At 45.2% G+C, this 23785-nt stretch overlaps 1 protein-coding gene across 1 annotated transcript; it reads left to right on the forward strand.

The window, feature by feature from the left end:
- Positions 1–62: 62 nt before the first annotated feature.
- Positions 63–23679, forward strand: PPP2R2D (protein phosphatase 2 regulatory subunit Bdelta). The gene is made up of 10 exons (XM_082054059.1): positions 63–300; positions 598–687; positions 10768–10865; positions 12343–12508; positions 14208–14320; positions 17437–17614; positions 18437–18601; positions 20012–20181; positions 20271–20362; positions 21775–23679. Exons 1-10 carry the CDS (start codon positions 294–296, stop codon positions 22052–22054), a joined length of 1359 nt encoding a protein of 452 aa, XP_081910185.1. The 5' UTR covers positions 63–293; the 3' UTR covers positions 22055–23679.
- The last annotated feature ends 106 nt before the right edge of the window (positions 23680–23785 follow it).

The following is a 23785-nucleotide window of genomic DNA, read 5'->3' on the forward strand; positions in this document are numbered from 1 at the left end:
GCGGAAAGGTGCGAGTGTAACGGTGAGTTTGGAGCCCCCGCCGCCCCTCCGAGCCCTCCCGGCGGGGCCGCCCCGGGCCCAGCCGCCGCTCCCGCCGCCCGGCCCGGCTCTTCCCCGCCCGCCCCGTCAGGAGAGCCGGGCCCATGACGTCACCGGATCAGGCCGACCGGCAATGGGCGCCATTTTGAAACCCCGAAACCTCCCGCGGCGGCAGCTCCGAGCGGCGGCGGCTGCGACCCGTTCCCGGCCGGCGCGTCCCCCCGCGGGCCCCCGCCCCAGCGCTACCGGGCGATATGGCAGGTGAGGCCGCGCTGCGGCCCCGGCTCCGCTGCGGCCGGCGGGCGGAAGGCGCTGCGGGCGCCGGGCCGGCAGGCCGGGCCTCAGGCGCGGGGCCGGGCGGCAGGAGGCCTGTGGGAGCGGGGCTGCCCGCGGGGCGCCGGCCGGGCTGGGCCGCGGCGGGACCGGGGCGGGGGGCCTGGGCCGGGCGGAGCGGGGCGCGCTGGGGAAGGGGCCGGCCGGGGGCGGCGGGGCCGGGGGGCGGCGGGGGCTCCGCGGGCCGGCCCTCCCTCCCCTCAGCGCCCTCTCGTCCCTCCGCAGGGGTGTCAGCAGGTGGAGGCGGAGGCAGCAACGACTTCCAGTGGTGCTTCTCGCAGGTGAAGGGGGCGATCGACGAGGACGTGGCGGAAGGTAAGGGGAGGGGAGGGCCGGGCCGCGCGGCCTCGGCCGGGCCGCAGCCGGAGCCGCCGGGTCCCGGTCCCGCTCCGCGGGCACCCCCGGCCCGTTCTCCGCCCACCACACCCGTGTGCCGGAGGAGCCGGGGCCGGCGGAGCGGCAGCGGTCCCGGGCGGCGCGCGTGTGCGTGGCCATGACTAAGCTGGGCTCCCGGCGCCGTGCGCTGCTCGCCGGGGAGAGCACAATAGACACGGCACGGTGGCTGCCTTCTGCTCTTCAATTCCGATCGCTGGGGAGAGGAGGTAATGACAGTGATAAAACACAGGGGAAAAAGAAACACCACACAAATGGAGTCGGTCAGGCTTGTCAAGTTTCACTCTGACGCAAAGAGAGCAGCAGAGAGAGTGTGCAGGTCTGTCATTTGTGCTTAATTTAAAAAGTGGAGTTTAAAGGCTTCCTGCAGCTGTGGAGAGATCTTATTCCTGCTTGTTAACATTTGGAAGCTATAAATAGGGATGTTTAAATAAGGAAAGTGGGCACACCTTTCATTTCTCTGAAACTTTCTAAGCACAGCGTGTTTCAGAATGAGTAGACATCTTTTAATTAGAAAAAGGTTTTCTCTGTAGTGTGTAAAAACAATGTGAAGTTTTGATGAACTTTGAGAAAGTGATTTTCTTTCTCCTAAATTTTCTGTGTTCAAACTGTTCAGACTGGCATTACTGTTGAGAAAAGAGGTTGTGAAATGTGTGTGAAACGTGATTCTGTGCTGTTTACTTGATCATTCCTGCATTAACTGAAATAGCTGTATTTACTGTATTAAGTGAAATAACTTGCAGTGTTAGTGTGTGGTCATCTTGGCTTTTGAATTTTGTTCTACTAGATGCAGTAAATATTTTCTCTTACCGTCTGCCACAGGGGAATTATGCTGACAGTGTTTTCATTTTCATGCCACTTGTTTGGCATTCCATTTGAAATAATAGCTATGGGAAGAACAGACTTGAAAACTTCTGGAGCAACTAGTACTCAGACTCAGTTGTTGTTTTCTTCCTTTTTCTGCCTAAACATATTTTATAACTTGTAGTATTGTTCTGAAGTTCCTAGAATTCTTATGAAAATGTGTTTAAGTAGCTTCTATGGCCAAACAGTCCTTTTTTTCTAAGGATCTACCATCTATGAGACTAAAAGTCAGTTTTCCATGTTGCAAAAAATATACTTGTGTGAGCACCTTACTCTGCAGTCAGTTACTGAGCAACAGGAGTTTGTGTAGAGCTGGAGAGCTTCTTGGTTTTGAAACACCAATATGCCTCAAACTCAGTGAGTTATTGAAGCGCAGAGCAGGGCTGTTCGCAGAGGAGCTTCCAGTTCTGATGAGACACACTGACTGGGGCCGAGCTCCGTCGGAGAGGGGAGCGCTCTAGGAGGGGTAAAGGGAAATATTGGCAAAGATGCTCAACGCTTTTAGCCTGGATGTTCCCAGATGTGCCTTATTAATGCAACTTCTTCTGGAGTCAGGGCTGCAGATTGTGCGTGATGCTACTACATAGGAGGAATTTAATTTTCTTCATAGGGCAATTAATATAAGTAATCATTCAGCACCTGGTTTTCCTACTGGAATATGAGAGCTGCTCACAGTTTTTGTGACTTATTGTCTTTATTTTGGTTTGTGGACTTTCCCCTCCTGTTAGTTTTTTGCCTTGAAATTGGAACTAAATAGAGAAAACATACAATTTATTTGCTAATAATTGCCTGAATTTGATGCAGCAGTATGCAATAAGAGTGCAATTACATTGCTAGATTTTTTTTTAGCCCCTGTTATGTAACTATTTACTCATTACCGTTTTTAAAAACTTCTTTAATCGAACTGCACATCTAAACCTATTTGGGCGACAGTTGCCTTGAAATAGCCTTGCTGCAAATATTCCATAAAACCACTGTGAATTTCAGGTACATTTTTGTTTCTGGTTTGTGAAAAATAAGCTCTATAGAGGAAATCTGAAAATGACAACATAAACTAGCTGTCAGACGTATTAAATGTGGACTTTTTTGCTAAATGTTCTTACAAACAGTTCATTTGATAGCGGAAATTTCAAAGCTGATAGGCAGCTTAACCCAAAAGTCAGTTCTTTTTGCAATGCAATTCTGGAACATATTTTATATTCAACAGCTTCTCATGTGTATTGCTTTAATAAAACTGTTAACGTGGCTGTGACAAATTGCTGTAGTTAGATGCACAACTGCTGCCTCCATTCCCAGGACTTTTTCTGACTAGGTAATTAATACAGAAAATCACTTTGTCTTTCCCATGTATCCCCCTTCTCCAGTGAGTAACATTTCAAATCTGTACAACGCTCTCTTTAAATGAGCAGAAGAGCAATGTTTGTATGACCCATCTGCCTGTTTCCAAAAGATCAGGAATATATACCAATTAGAGAAATACGTAGTTTTCTAAAGCAGAAAAGTTTAATTGGATCCAGGAGGAGGGCTGGAGGATAAGGCAGGTATTGAATGAAAGAGTTGATATCGAGGGTGGCAACTAGCTTAATTTTTTTGTTAAAAAGTCATTTAAAATTGGGTTGTAATTTTGTTGTTAGTGTGAAACCATGTGATTACTACATTATACTGATTGCCTGTGGAACTTGTTATTCTTGGATTACCTTTTTTGGTAGAAAGCAGCTTTCTAAATACAGGCACTTTTTTTTATATAATGCTGCCTGAGATCTAATCAGTTTTGTGATTTCAGTGTTTTAATTTGTTTTACTTGTTCAAAAAGTTTGGGGTTATTTTTGCAAGCAAAAGATGAACCAGTTTATTCCCTAATGTACAGATATGCACAAATTCCCTTGGGCTGGATGTTCTGTATGGTTACTGCCCTAAACGAAATGGGTGATGCTGTTCTAGTGGAGCTTTGTCAGCTCAACTCTTAACCTGGTTTAAATGCTGTACTTGAAACCTTTTTTGGAGCAGCTGAGTGTTGAGCAGAGTCTTGCCTGTAAGTGCTGCCCGTGGTGCCCTTTCCTGATGGACGGGAGCTCCTTGGAAGCTCCGGCTCCTTCGCTTGAGGATGAACCTCAGAAGGGCTTTCACGTGAGCAGAACTTCTCTTCTTGAAAAAAGTTTGTTGTTGGCTTCCAGAAGACTTGTCTTGTTGTATTGGATTTTCTACTTGTGAAGAAATTTTGTATCTCTGTGTAAAGATCAGAGAAAAGTACTGGTTTTCAAATTCTCCAGCTAGTAATTGGCGTTGACAGCACTGATAAACTAAAAGATAACGCTGTTATCATCAGTTCAACATATTATTTACCTCTCTTAAAGGTGGTTACAGTGCTAAGTCAGTCCCCCTCTGAAGTTTGTCAAAATGCACAACTTGAGTAGAAAACCATGATCTAATAAAAACATATTGGACTATAATCCTGTAATTGTTCTCAAATCCGGATACAAGTGATTTAAAAACACTCTTAGTGTTACATTGTGTTTACAAATCAGGGGTTTAAAAATGTTCTTATGTGTTCAGGAATTTAACTGGCCTATTCTCTTTTCAAAGCAAATTCTGGCATGGTTTCAGCTGCTTAAAAAAGTCCGAAAGGGGTTAAAATTGCATAGAAGAAGTGATAGAATTGGTTGCTATTGCTAAGACCTTTTTTTCTCTTTAAGAGCTGTAAAATATGGCACTAATGACTCCATTCTGCAGTCCTGTGTATTGTTTCCTCTCGTGGTAGATGGTTGGTGATCTGAAGGGCTGCGGGGTGGATTTCTGCCACGACAAGCAGTGTCTGGCCACAAGCAGGACTTGGCTGCTCTGCTGCACTCCTGACCCATCCCGCACGGTCCCTGGTCCCTGTCCCACTGTGCTCTGGCACCTCCACCACCGCTCTGCTCCCCAAGGACTTGATCTTACCTGTGCTGTGTGTTGTGTATGGTATTCTGCATAATACATATGGCGATGTAATAGCAACTTTGGGAAATGTTTGGGGGTGTTTAAGTGTGGGCAGAAATAATATTTTGCAAACAGTTTTGACCTGAGTACTTGTTATGTAGTGGTTTCCTGCTGGAGAAAGTTGTCTTAGTGTTTCAGGTTGAACACCTTAATCCCGAGTCTTCATACAACCCACGGACCAAGAATTTCTTTACCTGTTATTCCACACCACTTCATTCTGTAAAAAATGTTGCTCTCATTGAGCAGTATTTAATAAGAAGTGTTCTTTGAATTCCAGTTCTGTCAGACAACAAAAAAAAACAGTGTGTTATGCCACTGGTAATATTGTGCCACTGTATATTGATGTATAAGTAACTCTGGAGACTATTAAGAAAAGGTGTTGTGTTTGAGAAATGCTGTATTAGTGAATTTTTTGAAGTTTCTCTCATGCTCTTCAGAGTATGACCCCTCACAGGGCCCAGATTTAGCTGGGCTTTAAAAAACGAAAAGCTCCATTTGCTCCTCAGGCTTCATGGAAGTGGTCACGTCAAGTGATGTCTCCCTGGTCTTCTGTGGACAAGAGAATCTGTCCTGCCAAATCATACTTACAGTGAATTTAAATTGGTGATCTTTACTATGGTATCAAATTTTCTTTTTTTTTCTGGCACATGCACATGATGGGTTAATGGAATTCCGTGTGCAGACAGGGCAGTATGAATATAAGCACAAAAATGTTTAGTGTCCTGAGGATTTTGAAAAATGTTTGTTTTTGTAAAGAAGACTGGGAAAGTTAGGGCCTAGGTGGAGACCTTAAAGGCAGTGAGAAGTGGTTCATAAATGTCTTATTTCACTGCTGGAGTTCACCCATAGCTTTTGTATCTAGCATCTTTTTCCAGGTACAGATATATAAAAACAAGTTAGAACTATCTTGTCAAAAAAACTACAGAGGTGTAGGTTTATGGGCATTAAGGGGGAAAAATTCTCAGTACCAGTAAAAGATGGCAAGTGGAATATTAACAGATAAGAAAATCCTTAAAAAAAATAAGCAACCACTGTGCTACAATAGAAGACAAATTAGTAGATGTAGCTGGATGCTATTTTGATTAAAATGTGAAGCTGCAGGAACGTGTAACACATGCACAAGTGGTAAGCAGTGAGTGCACTGGGTAAGCAGTGAGTGTGGGTTGAGAGCTGGGACCGCGCGCTGAGCCGTTCCCAGCGCTGTGCTACCGGAGCTGGGCCCGGGCTCTCCATCTCCCGCTGATGTGTGAGCGGCACCAGCTGCTGCCGCTGGGCCATTTCTTGGGTATTTTAACAGCCAGGGGAAGAGCTTTAATAAAAAAAAATAAATAAAGGGGTTTTTGTCATTTAAGTGTGAAAGCCGTACCTAGCTGAAAAAAATATTTACCCATCATGTTAAGACACTTAATTCAAAAAAGGCATGACAATTAACTGCTTAGGAAAAATTAAGAGAATATCGCAAATTAATTAAATATGCTTCCAGTAGGAGGAAGGTTATTGGAATTACTGTTGCAGAGGTTAAACTAAATAATACTGAGGCAATAGATTTGCATGCTGAATACTTTTGTGTCCTGAATATTATAAATAGCATCCGTAAGTTCTTATTGCTTGTAAGAGGAGGCATGGTGAGCTTTGGCAAGCATGAAGGTGATGTTATTTCTGTCTTCCTGAACTGCAGCTTTGATGCTGTCTTGCTGCTGCGTTACCCTTTCTTTGTGCTAACACAGCCAGACAACTACCTGCGCTTTAAACTCGGGGAAGACAGGATTTTTTTAAATATTATTTGAAGGAATTACAGCATCAAATGATGAGCTGTGCCCTGCTGGTTATTGTGGACTGTTAAACTATACTGGCTACTTAAAGGCAATTCAAGCCATTTTGCAAGTTTTTTCAGGCATAAAAAATTGTTAGAGCTGGTGGATAGTTAAAGCATGCAGGGTGCTGAGCAGCGTGAGCTGGAAGAAATTTGGTCTCAGCAAAACTATACCACCTTTGCTTTATTCTCCTGGCTCCTAATAATCTCACTTCCGTGTTAACTTCAAACAAACCATCAAAGTGGAAGTCTAAAAATTGACAATACTCATAAAAGTTGAGTTCACCTTTCAGTACAATTCAGAGATAGAAATTAAGAAAGTGTTTTTAGGAAATACTTCAGGAGGGCTTAGACATGCCCATCTTAGTCCATCCTAACTGCACAGTAAAAGCAAACGTGTCCCACTTGCCAGCAAGGGCTGCCCCCTCCCTGCCCAGCAGCCCTTAGTGCCAGCAGGCAGCGCGGGGCTGGCTGGCCAGAGCTCTCTGGCAGTCATTGCAAGTCAGCTAACACGTTCTAAGGCCCTGTGTGTCAGTAGCTTGTTAAGCTCAAACATGGTATTGGTTTTTCAAACACTTCTTCTATTATTTACTGTTTAGCCTCTGATTTTCTTCATTCTCTTTGATAATCTGCTCCCCCTAACATGTCTCCGTATCTTTATTTTCTATCACTAATCTTACTTGCACCTCTTATATTTATTTGACTCCACTAGAGCCGTGGTTGCTCTGCACTGCTGGTTCTGGCTGTTCTCTGGGCCCTGCCTGCCCGTGCTTTCAGCAGTGGGACCGGGGAAGGGTGTGTTGTCGCTGCCTGTTCTGTTCGTTCTCGTGTCATGTCTTACAGTTCAGCACAACGTCAGAGGGAGATCACAACTTCCAGGTTGATTTAGGAGTGTGTAACCTGCACTTAGCCCCATTTTCTGGTCTCTGCTTGGTTCCCATCACCTGCAGCAGACCACACAGTGTCTCCTGTGACTTTCTGCAGCTGTAGAATAAAACACTTGCTAGAATAACAGTGTGTGGTGGAGGGCAAGGTGTGTCACCTTTCATCTTGATCGCAGGCACAGAAGCGTTGTCGCTATGTGTAGTTCCCCGGCGGTCGGTGCCAGCGCGCTGGCTGGGCTCCAGAGCGGCCGCTGGTTCCGCTCCTTGGAGCGCTGGACAGCAGAGCACGGCCGAAGGTGCTGGGGGTCAAAAGATTTTCCAAAGCGAGGGATGGGATTCAGGTTTGCAAACACGCATTCTTTTCTCAGTCTGTGTACTGAATGTGAAGTGTTATGTTGTCCATTCCATATTTAGAAATTTTAAGTTGGAATCCCCTAGAAGCTGGAGCAGCCCGTTTTAGATCATGTTCAAAACGAGTGGCTGTTTGACTCCCTTGTTCATTCAGTGTCTCAGGAGTGGGCTTTTGACAAAAGTCTTTACATAGCTTAGAAGAATGAGGGAGAAGTTGATGCTGCTTGTGTCAAGTTAGTTCTAAGCATGAGCTACAGCTGCAAATTGATTAATCTGCTGGTGATCAGTGGTTTTTTGTTCTTTAGTTTCCCCCTTTCCTGTGGTGCCTCTGGACGCTCCTGGGTTGGTTTGTCCTGGTGTGATTGTGTGATACTGGGCTGTGGGAGTTTGTGGTTTATTCTCCCGCTGTTGTCAGTCTTGGATTGGAGTTTCACTGAGATGAGCTGGCCAGCCAGCTCACTAGCTTTCTCATCTTAGTACAAAATGCCTTGCTTATGTCATGATATTTGGTATTTGAAACTATTAAAACCTCTTAGCCAGGCATTTGTCGTGGCTTGTAATTTGTACTTTCACACAGTTTAGGTATGTTTTGGGCACAAAGTAAAGATCTAATTGTGAAAATAATTAGCATGGATCAGTATTAAAGCCCAGCAGCAGTATTAGCCAGATACAGAGATTTCTTTTTTTTAAAATTGAATCTCAATTCTCATACATCTTGTTTTCCCCACGATTATGAGGCAGGAAGAATGAGTTGGCTTTAAGACATGTTCACAATTACCATATCCATATGTTCTACAGCTTGCCAGGAAAGGGCCTTGGTCAAGTGTTTCTTTCTTAAGGAAGCAAAAAGTTCCACACTAACAAAAAGCTGACATGGCCCAGCTCATTCACTCTGTATGCAGGAATTCTTTGCTGAGAACCTAAGTGGGGCGTGAGACTTCACATCAGAAAATGTGGCAAACTTTGGAAAGTGAAGTAGTGTGTCAGTGTTACAGGTAGACAGATTGTTTTCTTATTTGTGATAGAAAGTGTATTTAAGAAATGGTTAAAATTAACTACAAGATAACCTGTACGTTCTTTTTACTTACTTGGAGTAAAAAGTGTGAACAGGATCTGTGATTCACAAGATAATTAGTGAACTAGAAACTGGTCTCTTTACAGCCATCTAAACCTTTTGTCCATCAGCTCTTGAGCACCATTTATTTGTAGTGTGGAAGGACAGATATTCATATTGATAATCTGGTTTTAGTGCATCAGAACCTTTCAAAGAGAAGAACAGAGATCCATTCACATGCGAGTTGACAGATCTTTGGTCATTGTTTAAACTTGAGTATTTTGCTTATTTCACTGCTGAGGTTGGGTGAAATGTTGGAGAGCTTTAACAAAGTGGATCTTTGTGGTAGGTGGAAATAAGTAGCTTTTCTAGTTATGTTTTGAGCACTCGTTGCACCACTCTCTATGGTCCAAGTCTTATTTGTATATATATGTGTGTGTATAAAATATATATCAAATATTTTTAAGGTTGTGTGTGTATATCTGTGTGTGTGTGTATATATATATATATATATCTTTTAAAATTCTGTCAGTGTGTTCCTAGAAGCTTATAATTCTAAGAAAATTTCTGAAGTAAGAGATCATTAGTACCAGTGAAACCTTTATCCCGCATGCAGTTTTCTGTATGTGTGTCTTTATTGCTGTAAATTCACATGGGCGGTTTGGAGAGGGGAAGGATTGTCAGGGGTTGTGTTTTCAGTACTTTCTCCATAGTCTGTTCCAGAGGTGAATGTCCCTGTGCCAGGAACTGCCCACCGAGTGTGGAATGGGAGTCAGGAGAACAGGGGGAGTGATTTTTGTTCTGCCAGTGTGTGCAGTGAAAAGCCAGAGGAGTTTTCTTCCCAGTTACCCGGGAGGGGCTGATAACACGGGTCAGGTTTGCGAGCAGCTCGGTGACTGGGGACGCGGGGAGGTGGTGGCAGGTGAGGGGCACTGGGCTGGGGCACTGGGGAGAAACCAGCAGCAGGGGCATTTGAACGGTAGGTGAGTGAGGAAAGGGGGGTGTTTGGGGGCTGGAGCACCTGCAGCGAGGGGCTGGGCTTTGCTCTTGTGTTCTGGCTCTGCTGAGGATTTGGGATTAGCCACCATCCTGTTCTGTACTGAAACGGAATCTTTTCATAACCTGATAAAGAAAGGTGAATATAAAAATAGACATGTCCAGAAGCAGGTCAGTAGTGTGATATTTGAAGACTGGGATAAGTCCGTATAAAAGCTTTTAATGTTTTTCTTTTAATAAATCAAAGAAAGGAAATAATTATATTTATACACTAGGAAAAAACTACTTAAAGGGCATCTGTTAATAAAAGATGAAATATGAATTATATATTGGGAAAACTGATGAGACTAGCTAATCACCTTCCTCATAAGAGTGGTGGATTATTGAAGGGAATTTAAAAGATAGCATGTCAGAATCAATACAGGAAAGTAGTTTTCATCTAGTCTCCAATTGAAAAACTCTGAAACTAATTGATATTGTATACTTCAAATTATACAGTTCTTATGCCTGCATAATAGAATGAAATACTTGCATGGCCAGCAAGCACCAGTATGGATTAATTTCTGCTTGCAATTTCATGCCAAGCGGTTTGTTGATTTGGTTACCGTATGCCGAAACCCTGTGACAGACGTTTATAGCCCCTTATCTCTCTGCCCCTTGGTTAGAGGTTGTTTGATGGCAGTTGTTTCTTTATTGCCAGCTCCAAGGCTGGGTTGTGGCCCGCGGCCGTGTGGCAGGTTCGCTCCCAAGGGCACTGCGGTGGCTCGGCCCCGGGCAGCGCTGCGCCGGAGCTCGGCTTCGCGTTACAGACCCCTGTGTCTCCTCTTCTGGCACTGGAGGTACTCAGGAGCTTAAAAAATGGGAACTGAGGAAGTGGTTTAGATGATAAATAAAGTTTTGTTATTCTTTAAAACATGACTTAATTTCTGGATACTAATTATGTAAATCAAGAAGTTGTGCTGTTAAATTAATACGAATTGTAATTTTGTTTTGTGTTCAAGTCTTGAAACTTCTTGATTTGCTTTACACGTGACAGTGCTGTTTTATTTCTGTTCTGTTTACAGCTGATATTATTTCAACAGTTGAATTTAATTACTCTGGTGATCTTCTTGCAACAGGAGACAAAGGTGGCAGAGTGGTTATATTTCAAAGGGAGCAAGAGGTCAGTGACTTGAAAAACAAAAGTGCTGTTACTACACTGTTCTTGGGTTGCACAGTCTCACTTCACCTTTTCATCCCATGAGGTTTAAATGGTCAGATAGTTTTCTCAGAAAACCCTAAGTTTACCAAGTTTCTAAATATCTGCCTTGTGCTGAACTTATTGAGTTTGTTTGGCGGTTCCCCTCCCACCTTCAAAAAATGAAAAGTCACAAACATACAATGAATTGTTTATATATGTACCTGCTGTGCTCGGTATCACTTTGCAGACTTTCTCCTGAGCTTTGCGCTTGGTCAGGTTGATCGAAGACAAATTGTAATGTTTTTGAAGATAATGTCAGAAAAGATTATAAAAAAGGATACATGTTAAACTTCAAGGACAACAGGATAAGACTGTTCAAAAAGTGAAGGATTAAGCTTCTGATGTGGTTTGGATCCTGTGAATCAAAACCAGCGGGAACAGCTACTTCTCTAGAAACGCTTGAGCACGTTCAGTTCAGAAGGCCCTTTGCAATGGTATTCAGCTGCGTGATGTGATATATTCAGATACGTCACTGAGCTTTTTATATCCAGAGAAGTAGCAGGTATTGGAAAAGTGCACTGTATGCTGAGAAATAACTGTCATGCCTTGTCATGTCAGGGAGAAATGTGGAAGTGTGTTCTTTCCAAAGCCGGGGTTCACACGGCCGTTCTCCTGCTTCCCCGCCACCCAGGAGTGTTTGTCCTTCCCTTGGAAGAGCCTTGTCCTGGGTCACAAATAACTACATTGATCATGGAATTTAAATTCAGCTTGTTTGTGCATGAACTATGCACATGAACTGTGCACAAACAAGGTGCATAGTGCCGTGGTTTTGTGCAGCAGAATCCCAGTTCTTTCATGCTGTGGTTCAGATGATGCTCACTTAACAAGCAGTCATCCAACATTTTGCATTTCATCCTCACTGTGATACCATTTATAAAACATTTTACCGAAGGTTTTACTGTGAGGATTTTGAGAAGTAGTGAAATGAAAATCCTAATGCTGCAAAAGCAGCTGAAATGTTATCCCGCCGCACCGAGCCAGCCCGGAGCTCATCTATCATTTAGTCTGCTGCATAGACTGAGCCGAGGTCAGGAGTGTCTGCCTGCCTGGGATCGCTGGCTTCTCCGGGCTCCTTTAGAGCTATTCTGGGTTGGTGCTCAGCTGTCAGTGCTCACTTGGTCTGTAAGTCAGACCCAGCTGTCACGTCATTTCCGCAGTGCTTCACACAGCAATATTAACGGGCTTCTTGGAGTTCATGCAAACTGGGGAAAGAGTTGGGCATAAGGGCTGTTTATCTTGTTGTGCAAAACTGTGGAATTTCTGGAGTGGAAGAAAAAATCAAAAATACATACATAATACTTTTACTGTGTAATTGACGATTTTTAGTCATTAGTTTGTATGTGCAATTCCTAATGAACCGAGTAATATCAGCTTCAATAAATATTCTGTTTCCTTGCAGAATAAGAGCCGTCCTCATTCTAGGGGAGAATATAATGTTTACAGTACCTTTCAGAGTCATGAACCCGAGTTTGACTACTTGAAAAGTCTAGAAATTGAGGAAAAAATTAATAAAATTAGGTGGTTACCACAACAGAACGCTGCTCACTTCCTGCTCTCTACAAATGGTAAGGACGCTTTCTTTTTGCACAAAGAACTTTTGATGTCATTTAATCTCACCTCTGATCCACTGTGGGGTTTTTTCTGGAGTGTTTGGGGGTTGTTTTAATGTCTTCTAATTATGTGCAAAATATGTTTTGATTGTAATACTCTGTAAATACCTGATTTATGAATGTAAAAGCAATGAAGCAGCAACAGAATAGGCACAGAGAGCTCTGTTCTGTGGGTATCCTGACTGTGCTTCCCATACCCCTTACTCTGCTTTCTAGTTCATGGATAAATGGGTTCCCAGTGTGCTGAACTGGAGCAGAAGTTTGAATTTCACTTGATCATCCTAATTTTCAAATAGGGTTTTTTTTGTGATCCTGGATGATTTTTTAATAAAATTATTTGAAATTGGAACACTGTGGTTACAATGCTCTTTTTGCTTTTCCAAAACCAAAACATCATGTGTGCTTCGAAAAGCAACTTTTTAAGAGAAAGGAGTCACTCTGGGAGGAGTATATTTGTACTATTTTTACTGTGTACCTTAGAATACAGAAAAGAAGTGTAAAAATTACAACTTGGGAGTTTTCATGCGCTTTTTAAAAGTTTCTTCCACTCTTTTGGCAGTGGTTATGGGGTGTTGGGTCTGTTTAGCTTTGCTGCATCATGGAACAAGCTGTAGATGTAGATGCAGAGCTGTGCATGGCAAAACCTGCACTTATTATCAGATGGATGTGCTTGTTCTTAACAGTTGGGATTGTTTTCTGCCTTGTACTTCAATGACCTGATGTAAGGGCCGATCCCCTCCCTGCTGTATGGAATTGTAAAAGCAGGAATGACTTCTGCCTACTCGACTTTGATATTCAAATAATCTTACTTTGATCTAAGTCTCACTGAACTTAAAGCAGTGTTTAAAGCGTGTGATCTGAAAAGCTTTAAAGAACGCAGCGGTTGGGAGGTTTGTTCCCGTTAGCTCAGGGTCTCCCTCCGGTCACACGTTCCTGCCCTGCAGGCCGGGGCAGCACCAGCTGGGGACAGCCCTGCACCAAGGCCCGCGCTGGCCCTGCCGCCCGGGCTGCCTGCTGCACACAGCTGGGCAGCACCAGCTGGGGACGGCCCTGCACCAAGGCCCGCGCTGGCCCTGCCGCCCGGGCTGCCTGCTGCACACACCCGGGCAGCCTCGGCCTTCCTCGTGTAGGTGGTGCAAGGGATCCCGCCTTTGTTGGGTTTTCCCCTAGCATTTGCCTGTTAAAAATAATTGAGATGGCCAGACAGGGCTGGTTGGTGAGTTCTGGTAAGTGGTGTGTGAATTTTCCCTTGTGACGGGTCATTCTGGGGGGTGGTAGCGCCTTGTTCAGGCAGAAACTTGTGTGCTGTTGAAACTGAACCTGACACTGGAGTTAAGATGGAATCAGTCTTCTCCGTTTCCTGATATTTTCATGCATTTCCCATGCACACCCTCCAGTTCTGTGTGTCTGGTATATTATTTGTTTGGTTTTCCCGTGTCAGTTCTGCTGAACAAGAAGCTGGAAGGCAGAGCCCGTCTGGTGTGCGCAGGGAGGGCTGTGCGCAGCGTGACGCTGCTGTGCCAAGGGCTCCCGCAGGGTCCTGGCTGTGGAAACCCAGACGGATAGATAATACCCACTCTGCTGACTCCATTATTTGGTGATTTTATTTTGAATTCAATGCATTCTCAAGCATGTGAATTTTTGTTGGTTTTAGATAAAACTATTAAATTATGGAAAATAAGTGAAAGGGATAAAAGAGCCGAAGGTTATAACTTAAAAGATGAAGATGGAAGACTTAGGGATCCTTTCAGAATCACAGCACTACGGGTATGTTTCTGCTCTGTCTTCAAATAACTTTTTGCATGTTCTTCTCTACCCTTGTACTACCAACGCTGTCAACTGACGTGTGCAGATTAAAAACGATGGTTTTGGTCAGGATTACCGAAAACTTTTGTAGAACATGGAGGCACTTTATTATACATATGTAACTGTTAAATAAGTTTGCCTCTGGAAATGCTGAGGCAAACTTTCATTATTAGAATGTTATATTATTAGCTTCCCAATAGTTTGTTTTTATTGGAACATCCTTGCACAGGGGTGTCAAATTCCTTTTCACCAGGGGCTACATCAGCCTCATGGTTGCCTTCAGAGGGCCCAGTGTAATTTTAGGACTGTTTAAATGTAGGAGTAGTTACATTTATACAGTCCTGAAGTTACATTTGACCCTTTCAAGGCAACCACAAGGCTGATGTGGCCTGGAATGGCCTGCCCAGGGAGGTGCTGGACTCGCCATCCCTGGAGGTTTTTAAACTGAGATTGGACATGGCACTTAGTGCCATGATCTAGTAAACGGACTAGAGTTGGACCAAGGGTTGGACTCGATGATCTCTGAGGTCTTTTCCAACCCAGTCGATTCTGTGATTCTGTGTGTGATTTGAAATTTAAACTGCTTTTTAAAATGAAGTATTTTGTTACAGACAGCATTGCTCCACCTCAGCATATTAAAAAACGGTACTTCTGAGTATCTGTGGGGCTGCATTGCTCTCTGCTCCGTTCTTAGACAGCGTGGGCTTACCTGGCTGTGTTCTTAAAATAGTCAGTCTCAGAGCACCCTGCAGAAGGGTGCGGGGACACACTGACTGGGCGGTCTCAGAGCACCCTGCAGAAGGGTGCGGGGACACACTGACTGGGCGGTCTCAGAGCACCCTGCAGAAGGGTGCGGGGACACACTGACTGGGTGGTCTCAGAGCACCCTGCAGAAGGGTGCAGGGACACACTGACTGGGCGGGCTCAGAGCACCCTGCAGAAGGGTGCGGGGACACACTGACTGGGTGGTCTCAGAGCACCCTGCAGAAGGGTGCGGGGACACACTGACTGGGCGGTCTCAGAGCACCCTGCAGAAGGGTGCAGGGACACGCTGACTGGGTGGTCTCAGAGCACCCTGCAGAAGGGTGCAGGGACACACTGACTGGGCGGGCTCAGAGCACCCTGCAGAAGGGTGCAGGGACACACTGACTGGGCGGGCTCAGAGCACCCTGCAGAAGGGTGCGGGGACACACTGACTGGGTGGTCTCAGAGCACCCTGCAGAAGGGTGCGGGGACACACTGACTGGGCGGTCTCAGAGCACCCTGCAGAAGGGTGCAGGGACACACTGACTGGGCGGTCTCAGAGCACCCTGCAGAAGGGTGCGGGGACACGCTGATTTGGGCAGCCCATAACACAGTGACTGCTCTGGGGGTGTGTGGGTCTGTGCCGCTCACTGCAGGAGCAGCAGGAACCTTTGCATCTCCCAGAGTGCTGCCCTGTGGCGCTGCCAGCTACAGTGTTGTGGTGGCTTAAAGCACGTGCCCCTCTGAATTTAGGAGGAATTCAGATTTGATGTGTTGATATTTTTTTTCTTTCCTCTCAATAATGCTCATGTTGAACTTGCTTGGTGTTTTTATCTAAGAACAAGACTCACCAATTCAAGCAGGGTGCTGGGTGTTCCATGGTTAGGTAGAAGGTGTTTTTGTTAGAGGCAAGTTCTGAGCATTTGGAAAATGTATACTTGAATAGTCTTGACGTTTTTGCGCTTGCATAGTGATGGAGTGGTAGGGTTAGTGCTCCAAACTTGGTATTGTTTTAAACATGAGCTCAAGAAATGTGATTCTGTGGGGTTGGGGTTTTTCTTGGGTTTTTCTGTGTTGTTACCATAAATAGAAATTGAACTGAGGTTCTCACTGCTTTTAAAGCCGTCTGGGAACATGGGGAGTCCAGAATATGACCTAAGGGGTTTACCTGCCACTGGCTGTACCTGCAGAGGAGCACGTTAGCACCTTCTTCAAACACCAGAATACATTTGCGAGTCATCAGGCTGAGTGGGGGGAAGCAATAAAAAGCAAGAGCCTCTCTTATAAAGCAAGAGCATCTCTTAAACGTAGTGTTGTAAATGTGCTGGTGATCTGGGCAGGCAGGCTGGGCTGGGCTGGGCTGCAGACCTTGTGGAGAGGGTGGAGGGAACCAAGGCTGAACCACCGCTGGCAGAGGGGACAGCACCTGGCCTAGAGTTACCTCCATGTGTTAAAATGATCATATGTATGTTGGGCTTTGTTCACATATTTTATTACAGAAGGATACTCCCCAGTTGTTTATAAAGAAGTAGACACAGAGTAGAAGCAGCGCTTCAGAGCTGCATTCTGTGCATAGAGACAATGGCATTTAGAAATGCCATTCCTTATAATTGAGATGATGCGTGTTTGATTTCACAACCAGGCCAGGAACACTCGCGGTGAGATAGGAAAATTACGTAATAAAACATAATGGATTAACTTGAATCATTACAGTTTGCTATAAACAGTGTGAGATAGAAGCATTGCAAAAGCAATTCCAGAGGTCTGGGGTGAGGTGGTCACCTTGGGCGCTGCCGTAGCTCTTTTCTGGGTGGCGATGTGAGTCGGTGTCTTGGTGGCCTGCAGGGCGTCCCTGGGCCACCTCAGCCTGCCACGTGCTGGTCACCAACACGAACTGGGGGGCTCAGGCCACTGCACCCCAACAGCCACATCACCCTCTCCCGAGCGGGCTGTGGCTCCCAGCCCTTCCTCCATGCCCTCAGCAAATCGGGCTCTTGCTCTGCAAACCGCTCTTACCCCTCTGAGATGTGGGGGGCTTGTTTCAAATGACCATCATCTTCAGCTGTCGTTCCACACGCGCCCCTTTTCCTGGGGGAGGAGGGACAAAGCTGCTGGGTACGGCAGGTGCCTGACGCAGAAGCCGTTGTCCGGGGTTCTGTGTTGGTAGCATGCAAAATTGGCATTCATAGCTGATTTGATTACTTTTCTTGCTCAGTAGGTTTCAAAAATTAGTCACTAAGTCAAAGCAGAAATCTGTGATGTGCAACTAATGAATATCTCCTGAATTAGAAGCCAGTTTTATGCCAAAATTGACTGTTCTTTTCACGTTTCAGGTGCCAATATTGAAACCCATGGACCTAATGGTAGAAGCAAGTCCCAGAAGGATATTTGCGAATGCACATACTTATCACATAAACTCAATTTCAGTAAATAGTGATCACGAAACATATCTTTCTGCAGATGACCTAAGAATTAACCTATGGCATTTAGAAATCACAGATAGGAGTTTTAGTATCCTTTTTCGTTCTCTGTGAACACTGGGGCACATCGGCATTGTGGAGGTTTCAGAGAGTCACTTCAATTTTACTATTTAGAGCAGGTTTTTGAATCTAGGTATTAAAATACAGGATTTGGGAATCTGGAGGATGCTCTCACTCATCCTGCAGTGCAGGCATTCCCTCCGTGGAAAACTCCCACTGGAAACAGCCTAGTTAGATTGCTAAAAGGAAATCCAGGAGTTTTGGGAGTGTCCTTTATTTGTGGAGTTCAGTTGACTTAAATAGGGGTTGAAGGGTTTGAAGAGTAGATCATTTGTTACTGTAGGTACTTCTTTCCAGAAAGTCTCTTAACTAAGTGACACTTCTCTTAAAGAAAACAAATTTCAGGGTTTTTTCTATGTCAAAGATATCATTGACTGCAGAAATAATGTTCAAATCTTTTTGCAGCCGCGTGTGTCCAAAACTAATAGTATGTCCTATATTGGCAAATCTGCAGTGCAATAAAAGTTGCAGAGAAACTGAATATTAAATAGGGTCACTACAGTTATTTATCTACAGCTTTAGAAAACTTTGTAGTGTATTCAGTGTTCAACAGGAAATGTTAAGAAGGAGTCTTGAGGGGAGTCTGAAATTATCTCCTGTGTCTGTTAAAGCTGATTTGTACAATCTAGAATTTTTTGTTTAATCTGCTCATATCACTTTGTATAGATTGTACATGGCAGAAATTAAGATCTTGCCCTTCTTTTCTACGTGGTATTTGTAATGTTTTCTAATAGTTGTCCTCTGGAAGCGATTTGAACGTGCCATGTTCGTGCCTTTACAAAACCCTTCCCAGATATTGTAGATATCAAGCCCGCGAACATGGAGGAGCTGACAGAAGTGATCACGGCGGCCGAGTTCCACCCGCACCACTGCAACGTGTTCGTGTACAGCAGCAGCAAGGGCACCATCCGGCTGTGCGACATGCGCTCCTCGGCGCTCTGCGACCGCCACTCCAAATGTGAGTCGGGCTGCGCTGCCGGGTTCCTCTGTGCGTTCATACCCATAGAGCCTGTAGGTGTAAATAAACGTACCGAGCTCTGCTTGTCGGGAAAGAGCACACAGGTAAGGGGTGGTAGTTTTGTAGAATGGAACATTTTAATTGTCTTGTTCTAGGCCATCAACAAGCAGAAGTGTAGCATGAGCCAATTGATGATCTGACTCTGCTCCTGTTTACCCATTTATGCATCATAAACTGACGGGAACAAGTGCTTTTGGCACCAGTGGGACCTGTCTGCTGTCCACACTCAGTCTTGGTGCTTCTCAAAGGTATCTGCTTATCAAATGCCAGTTCAGGGCCATTTATTCACCTTTGTGCATTAGAAGCTGGGCTGATGCTGCCAGAATCCATTTATTTTGTGAGCATTTGCAGCTCTTAGGATTAATTCTTAATATGCACTATGTTAGAGGTGAGCTTCCAGGGGCGAGAGGTGAACGCTCTTTAGTTTGCTGAGCTGCATCCATCCCGTCGTGAGGAAGCGGTGGTGCTGAGCTCCCCAGGATCGCTGCCCACAGCTGCCCTGCCTCGCTGCTTTCTGCTGGAACTGGACCGGTGTGTCAGTGCGGCGGGGCCTGCGGGCTCGGCTGCTGCACCGATACCCGCGCCCGAGCTCTCTGGGTGCAGAGAGGCCTTTCTTGGTGGTGGAAGGAAATACTCCCGCAATAGGAAATGTAGAATGTGAGGCCACTTCAGCTGTGGGACGTGGAATTGCATTAAATTACTTGGAAGCACTTTATTCAGTGACAAGCGGTTAAAAAATAAGGTCCTGCTAAAAGGGGTCTATTCAAAAATGAAACAAATAGTTCTAGGTAGATTCCATCATGAAACATTGACTTCAAAGATTGACTCTTCAGTTTAAATAATGCGTTTCTTTATCTGCTCTATCAAACCACACACAGTGTGTTTCAAATATAGATACTAATATTCCAGTAGGTTGTGTTGTACAACTTGTGTTCGGGTGTAAAGAAAAGGGTGCTGTGCAGTAGTGTCAGTGCATGGGTCGTGCGTTGAGGCAGCGTTTGGGGTGCTGCTGGTTGCATCGGCTCTTGTTCAACACCATGTGTAGCTCAGTTGGAGTGTTTGGACCCATGTGCTGGTTTTTGTGTTTTCTCTGATTCATCCCTGAGAGCTGTGAGCTGTAGTTTGCTGATGCTGTGCTCCAGGTGAAACCGTTGGAGGTGGGCATCTAGCAGTCTGGTGACTAAGAGTATAACCTTGTTTATAAAGAGATTAGTTTTTAAAAGTACTTAACAGCAACTTTCTTTAAAAATAACCTAGGATATTGGTTTAAAATTTTCCAAGTACCAAAAAATGTTCAGAGCTGTAAAACTTGGCGTTGGTTTCATTTGTAATTTTGTCTTCTGTCTGCAGTTTTCGAAGAACCTGAAGATCCTAGCAGCAGATCATTTTTTTCAGAAATAATATCATCGATATCTGATGTAAAATTCAGTCACAGCGGTCGATACATGATGACAAGAGACTACCTTTCTGTCAAGGTCTGGGACCTCAATATGGAGAACAGGCCTGTAGAGACATATCAAGTATGGCGGTCAAGCTTTCTTAAGTATCCCTTTTTGTCCCTTTTCTTCTTTTTCTTTATATCTAATATCAATTTAAATGTTCCAAAAAGGTTCACGAATATCTTCGAAGCAAACTTTGTTCTCTCTATGAAAACGACTGCATCTTCGACAAGTTTGAATGCTGCTGGAACGGTTCCGATAGGTAAGTTGAGGGGTTCATTTTGGCTCCCTTGGTTTGCTTGTTTTCCCTCAGCTTTAGGGGTTTGGGTTCCGGTCTCCAAAGCTATAAGCAGTACTGAACTACTTAAGAAAGTGAAAAAATCCCTACAGCACTATTGCAGTGGGAGTTGAGATTGCAGGTATCACTGCATGCTGCTGCCATACCCATTGCTCAAGGGAACAATACCAGGGAAAATCGGATACTCTGAATGCCAGGTTGCAAGTTGGCTTGGAGGTGTTGAGGGGAGAACTTGTGCTGTATCCATCACGTTACAAAAGAAAAAACATTAGCAGTATTTACAATACCTAACATAGAGCGCATTTAAAAAGTGGTGTATGTCTTTCACCATGCAAATTACAAAGAAACTGCCCCTTATCTCTGTTCTTCCCAAGCAACTCCGGTCAGTCTTTTTTGAAGGGGGAAAAGCAGTCAAAGCAAGGGCATCTCATTTGAACATATTCATAGGAAGAGAAGTTGTCATGGCAGTTGTGCTGCTCACCGCCCTTTGACAAGGGAGCATCTCCTCCTCCTTGGGTCATTCGCTTTCTAATGCCGTGAGGACAATGTGTCTTAGCAAATAAGATGATAAAGTGAGGTGGCTGTGATTTTAACCACCTGTGGGACTTCTGCCACCTGGGAAACGGCTTTTCTGCTTCCAGGCAGTGGAGAGAAGTGTTCAATACAGAGAATCATGGACAACTTGCCCTCAACCTCAAATATATTTTTTGTGAGCTACAAACAAGCTGTCTGTTGGAAATTAAATATGTGAAAGCATTTTCAGGTGCAGGTTTTCTGCCTTGTTCAAAAGCGAATTTGATGCTATACAGACGCTGACTCGTTCCTGCAGGGCTGCAGCAGACATGCACCCAAGGGGTTTCTTTTGGTGATTCAAGCTACTTTTTGTAATTGATGCATTGCTGTGCTCCTGGCCAACGTGTGCACAGCACCAAGGAGGGCGCGTTCGTTGGTTTACAGCGGCTTTGTTTGCAGCTGGCCTGTCCTTGCTTGTGGGATAATGGGATGGAGGAGCAATGGGAGAGCAGAGGGATGGAGGAGCAATGGGAGAGCAGAGGGATGGAGGAGCAATGGGAGAGCAGAGGGATGGAGGAGCAATGGGAGAGCAGAGGGATGGAGGAGCAATGGGAGAGCAGAGGGATGGAGGAGCAATGGGAGAGCAGAGGGATGGAGGAGCAATGGGAGAACAAAGGGATGCTGCTCACAGTGAGATGAGCCAAACCTGAGGCTGCTCCTGAGTGCTGGGGGAGCAGGGAAGAGCTGGGACAGCAATTCCAAACTGATCTGAGCAAGGGCAGACGTGGGCCAGAGAGGGATGATGGGTGATGATGCCGTTTGTGGAAACCTAGTAAGATTTGCCTCTTTCTGCTTTCCCACAGTGCTATCATGACTGGATCTTACAACAATTTCTTTAGAATGTTCGACCGAAACACGCGGCGGGATATCACTCTGGAAGCGTCCAGGGAGAGCAGCAAACCTCGTGCCATCCTAAAGCCGCGCAAGGTGTGTACGGGGGGCAAGAGGAAGAAGGATGAAATAAGCGTTGACAGTCTGGACTTCAACAAGAAGATTCTCCATACAGCATGGCATCCCATGGAGAACATCATTGCCGTAGCTGCCACCAATAACTTGTATATATTCCAGGACAAAATTAACTAAAGATGCCTGACTTGAGGACCGAGTCATCGTCTTGCGTAGTTGAGCTGAGTTGTTTGTCTGTAAAAGAGAAGGCCTGTTGTCCCAGCAGCCGGCTCGTTGGTGCCCTCGCTCCCTGGGCTGCCCCGGGCCTGGCGCTGGTTCTGCCGGGGCAGCGTGTGCGCCGCGCTCGGACACCCCCGAGCAGCCCATGGACAGCGCTCCGCGAGGCCAGTCTCCAGACACCTGTATTTATTGAAGTCTGAGCCTTCCTTTCCAGTTTATAGACCAAAAAATTAACACCCGAGAAGAAAAATTGTCATAAAAATGTAATTTCTATCTCTCGCGCTCTTTCTCTGCTGTAATATTTGGGCCTTTCAAACATATATTGTGCTTAATGCCTGTAAACATTCCTCCTCTGGCCTGTATCTAGGCTTAGGTGTTTTTACCTTTGAGCACTTAGGTAGGTCTTGAGTTGGGTTCGTAGACAGGTTTCCATGGATATTTACTCACCAACTGTATCTATAACCACACCTTCTGGTGTAAACCACTTAATAAAATAACAAGCTATAAAAAGTGTTTTTAAATCTGAAGGTATGTATTCAGTCTTTTTATTTTTTTATTGCATGTACTGAGGTAGTGCAAAACAATTCTGATGGGCAGATTTGACAGTGTTTGCCCCAAAACATTGAGGATTTTTTTTTGACGGACTAATTCAAACTTTTTTGTGTAGTATTTCAAATTCTAAATTTAGAGTTTCCATTCAATTGTCCTTTAGTTTGAGTTGCACTGGTTTTGTTGTAAGATGCTGTGTGTCCCAGGTCGATGGAACAGGTTAGCGCAGAGCCATCCGCAGCCTTAACAGCAAGTGACCGCCTTGCGCCGAGGGGAAAGACAGTTTGTTGAGAAATCCGGTTTATCTGATGCCTCTCAATGTTAGATAGAGACATACCTTATGTGCATTACGTTTTTTAACCTTTTTAGTATTCGTCATGAAGATATAGTTTATTTTAAATATCTGACATAATATATTGTATTTCACGTTGCGGTTCCAGCCAGCGAAGTGTCGGTTTCGCTGAGCAGCAGCGCAGCCGAGCTCGTTTTGTCGCCTCCGGCTCTAAGAGCGGGACGTGGGGTCGCTGCCTTTGGGACTCCGCTTTGGTTTAAGCCTTGGGTACCTTGTTTTCTTTTTCTTTTCCCCAAAAGAGGCCTGAAATCCACGGGCCGTCTGCTGGCCCCGGCCTGGCCTGGCTGCCAAACTTGCGAGGCTGCTGCAGCGCGCTCAGGCGTTACGGAGTCGCTGGGCCTGCCCTCTGAAATGTGCCTGCGAGCAGGGGGTTCTCGGGGCGAACGAGATCCCCTGGGCTCCCGGAGGACACGGAGCCGTGCGGTTCACGCTCCGCTGTCTGGAACAAAGGTGTGTTGTGCGAGCGGCCGCGAGCCGGAGCTGGGACAGCGGCTTCGCAACTCGTTCTGTATGTTGCTTGTGACACTGTTGGAAAGTCTCGAACTGTGGAACTCCCGGGTCACTAAAGCGTTAATTTGACCTCGTTCCTAAACTACGTACTAGAGCTAATACGGTGGGATTGTACATACTTGTTCAATTATTTTGACCAAAAAGTTTAATAAATTTTAAATGTTTACCTGGACTTGCTCTGTGTGTTTTGACAATTTTTTCCGTTTGTGGGATAATTGGCCAAAGGAGCCAGGCTGGAGATGTTTGCATGTCGGTTCTCAAGGGTTGGTTGTGAACGC

This window comes from Streptopelia decaocto (genome assembly GCF_964273445.1).
Source record: "Streptopelia decaocto genome assembly, chromosome: 5".
NCBI classification, from domain to species: Eukaryota; Metazoa; Chordata; class Aves; order Columbiformes; family Columbidae; genus Streptopelia; species Streptopelia decaocto.